Source organism: Rhagoletis pomonella, unplaced genomic scaffold, assembly GCF_013731165.1.
Source record: "Rhagoletis pomonella isolate Grant_MI unplaced genomic scaffold, Rhpom_1.0 Rhpom_scaffold_00004, whole genome shotgun sequence".
Classification (NCBI taxonomy): domain Eukaryota; kingdom Metazoa; phylum Arthropoda; class Insecta; order Diptera; family Tephritidae; genus Rhagoletis; species Rhagoletis pomonella.
In genome coordinates this window covers 12,809,796-12,813,449 of record NW_023458558.1, presented here as the reverse complement: position 1 = coordinate 12,813,449, position 3,654 = coordinate 12,809,796, and the positions used below count along the sequence as shown (strand labels likewise).

The following is a 3,654-nucleotide window of genomic DNA, read 5'->3' as shown; positions in this document are numbered from 1 at the left end:
ATTGCAAATTGGATTTATATGGTTTCTTAAGAATTAACTATAATTAAAAAAAAAATTTTTTTTTAAATAAATAAAACATATAGTCAAATCTTGTAAATAAGTACTTATGTGAGTGAATTTAGTTATGATGGGAACAATATGTATGTAAATATGAGTGCGTGCATTTAATTACTCTAACTGTATGTTTAATGTGTTGTGGATTTTATGTCAATGGCACCACTGAGCTTTCAATATTACAACTAATGCTAATTAATTCATGTAATTGCGATTTGTAAATTTGTACATTCATTCATTTGTTTAGTACGTATTTAGTCTTTATATAGCTGAACATGCAAATGTATTTGAGTGTTGGAACATTTGCATGTCAGCACTGCGTGCTTACTTAATATAATTAATTTTATAATATTTGGAAATAGCAAAACAAATATACACACATATATGTACTTAAAAACAAATTCAGCAAACCACAAACAGCGCTATAAGCTTGTAAAATCTAGCTTGCATCTATAGTACAAACTAACTAAATTTGTATTTATAATATCGTTTACTCTTTCTTTCAATCTAGGTTATTCGTCCACCTGGTTGGCAATGTTGTAACGGACATGTGTTATGCAACAACTGCCGCAGCCGTTCGCTCAAATGTCCGGTGTGTCGTGTGCCATTGGGACCCAGAGGACGCTGCCTGCTCGCGGATAAATTATTCACCGTGTTAGCTGAGAGTTTTCCCTGTGATGGCGGTGAGTAGATATGTACATAGGTAGTATATTTAGTAGAAACCACAAAAACAACTCAACCCACAGCTTTTGGTTTTAGTAGAGATTTTGAAGCTGCTTGTTTTTTCTCATTTCTTTGCATCCAAATAGCACAAAAAAAGAATTTTCCTAAAAAGTTATAGTCTTCTATTTTACACTCATTAGTTTGAAGAAATGCTAAAGTTACATACATATGTATGTATATATAAAAACTTCACTGCACTTAAAGTGATTAAGGGTAGAGAAGAGTACGGAATGGAAAAAACTTTTGCAGCAGTTCGCAATATAATAATAATACCTACATATTATAATAAAATTTTACCATGGCAATAATCTATGTACGTACGCAAAAAAAGATAACAAAGTTCTAGAGGAAAGTATATTAAGATCGCCAAAGAAAATCAACTTCAGCTTGTCGCCACTAATGACCTCTCCAGCGCCCAATTACAGCCATCCTACAGCTTTATATGCAGACAACTTTTGCAACAATCATTAGAATGTGCTTATTAATTTCCGTTTAGTTGCCGTTGCCACTGACAGCGCGCTTGAGCTTATACTTTTGTCATCCGTGTCTTCGGCACGGCATCTTTCACGCCGTCAGCTCCATCCAAGCCTCATCCAAGACGCTCTCTACTATCCATTTCTATTTTTTACGCTGTTGGGGGTTATAAGTTTCATTTAACGTTTTGCAGACTTTTTTTTTATTTATTTATAGTACATATACATTAGGGTGGGCCTTAAATGTAGGGAGAAAATTTCCTAAGCCTCAACCCCTACGTCGATGCTACTATTGGAGACGGTTAAGACGTCTCGCACAGGGGGCAAAGTTCAGATTACCCTATGATGTCGTCATAGCCGACTTCAATCGGGACTAAAATTTATATGCGTTATCTTCGACTTTAGTAGTATCGATTTTGGGCATTAAATGAAAAAACACTTTCTTTAATTTGTTGAGTTCTTAGAGGCATCTGGCCTTTGACCCCTTTGCGACACGCCTTAATCGGCTCCAATCGAGATTCCGATTATGGTAGCATCGATTTCGGGTATTATGTATATGAAAAAAAAAAATATAATAATTTTAATTTTAGGAGTCTCCATAGAGGAATCTGAACTTTGCCCTCTGTCCGACATGCCTTAACCGTCTCCAATGGCGATCAAAATTTATATGTGATATCTATGACAGTGGTCTTACCGATTGAAGCGGTCCGACAGAAAAAATCGTTCCTGTGATTTTTAAGGACCACCCTAAATACTTACATACATACATAAGTTTTTTTCTCGCACTTCAACTTGTTGGCGCTTCCTCAACTTTTCTTGAATGACGTTCAAATTTGCGTTAAGATTTAGCTGATGTTTACAACCATTAATGATGTCAAATAGACCTTTGGGCGGCAGCGGCGATTGCGTACAAGTAGAAGTGCAAAAAAAGTTCGTAAAAATTACTTAGGAACTACAAGGATATCATAAACTAAAACGCAGTGCTTTTAACAGAGGAGTGTTTAGACAGCTGGCTAAGAATATTTTTTATATAAAAAAATTTTTGGTTGTTATGGCTACAAATTATTAAATACGCTCTGCGCCTTTTATTTAATAAATACCTGCGTACATTAGGGTGTCGCAGAACACAAAGGAGACTAGTGGTGTTCATATACCAATAATAAGAAGTATATAATCAAATACCTGTGCCAAGTACTGAGTAGTTCTTGTACTTCGTCTGCACGATTGAGAAAAATAGAGGTTGCGCCCATCACGGTACCGCTACTCCTCTCTCAGTGAATTTGACAGAATCGTTGTTTGTATGACGTCACACTTGTGCAACTTGTTTACGTTTTCCTTGCAACATTTTTCTACTTCTTCCATTCTTGCTGGCGTTTTGGCATTTCTCTCTTGCAATTGCACCAGTGTGACGTCACACAAAAGTTATTCTCAAAAATCCTCTCTGATGGACGCAATCTTGTATTCTATCATTCTTGCTTCGTCCGTCTTCCTTCCAGCTATATATAAGCATGCAGCGGGTTTATTTTGCATTCTAGCGTTCTTGGTTCTTCGTGAACGACTATTTCTAAAGCAGGAACTATAATTTCACAAAGAAGAAACCGTCTTTCTCCATTAATTGTTTTCATATTTATTAGACGTGTTTTATTTAACCATCACAAGCTAATAGCTAAATCTTGATCAAATGAAACCAAACTAGCGTATTTCCCGTGCTGGCCTAATTTAGAATTAGGAATCAACAATTTTATACGCCTAAGTATGATAGACATTTTATTTTATTACATTATATAATGTTTATAAATGAATTATATTTTTACAAATCATATGCTTTGAGTCATAGATATGGTTTTGAGAACAAAATACACCGTAGTAATTTGAAAATTTCAAAATTACATTTCTCGACTGGAAAATACGATATTTTGATATAAAACAAAATGGCTTTGAAACCAAATGTAATTGCCTTTCATGGAGCCACAATTACTCCTTGACCTTAAAGAAATTGGTCAAAAATAGTGTTCTTCGAAAAAAAATGCAAATCCAACGGATATACATTAGAGTGGTTTTCAATTTTTTTTTTTTTTTTGTAAATTCATGAACGCTACCTCAAATTATTGTTATTTGTGATAAAAAATGAGATACGTGTTTTTTTATTAAAAAAAAAAAAGTTTTCTTAGAGGTCGCGCTGGTCGGTTTTTTATAAAAACGCTGATGTTCTCAATTTTTTTATTTTCTTGACATGTTAAAATGCAGCTAAAAATTTGTTTTTTACATATACTTACTCTGGTGTTATTGGGGAACATTCCTTTAATTACATACCTGTCTTGGGCAGTTAGAATGGGTCTAGTGCCCGAAAATATGCTCTCGAAAAGAGACTAGTAAATTTAAAACGTTGATACTGAACGATTTA

The 3,654-nt window shown here is 34.3% G+C and overlaps 1 protein-coding gene across 1 annotated transcript in view; it reads left to right on the top strand.

The window, feature by feature from the left end:
* LOC118737026 overlaps window positions 1-3,654 on the top strand; it is a 116,120-nt gene that overhangs the window by 14,266 nt on the left and 98,200 nt on the right. The window contains exon 4 of the mRNA XM_036467259.1: window positions 566-737. Coding sequence (XP_036323152.1) covers window positions 566-737 — 172 coding nt within the window. The remainder of the gene's footprint in view (window positions 1-565; window positions 738-3,654) is intronic.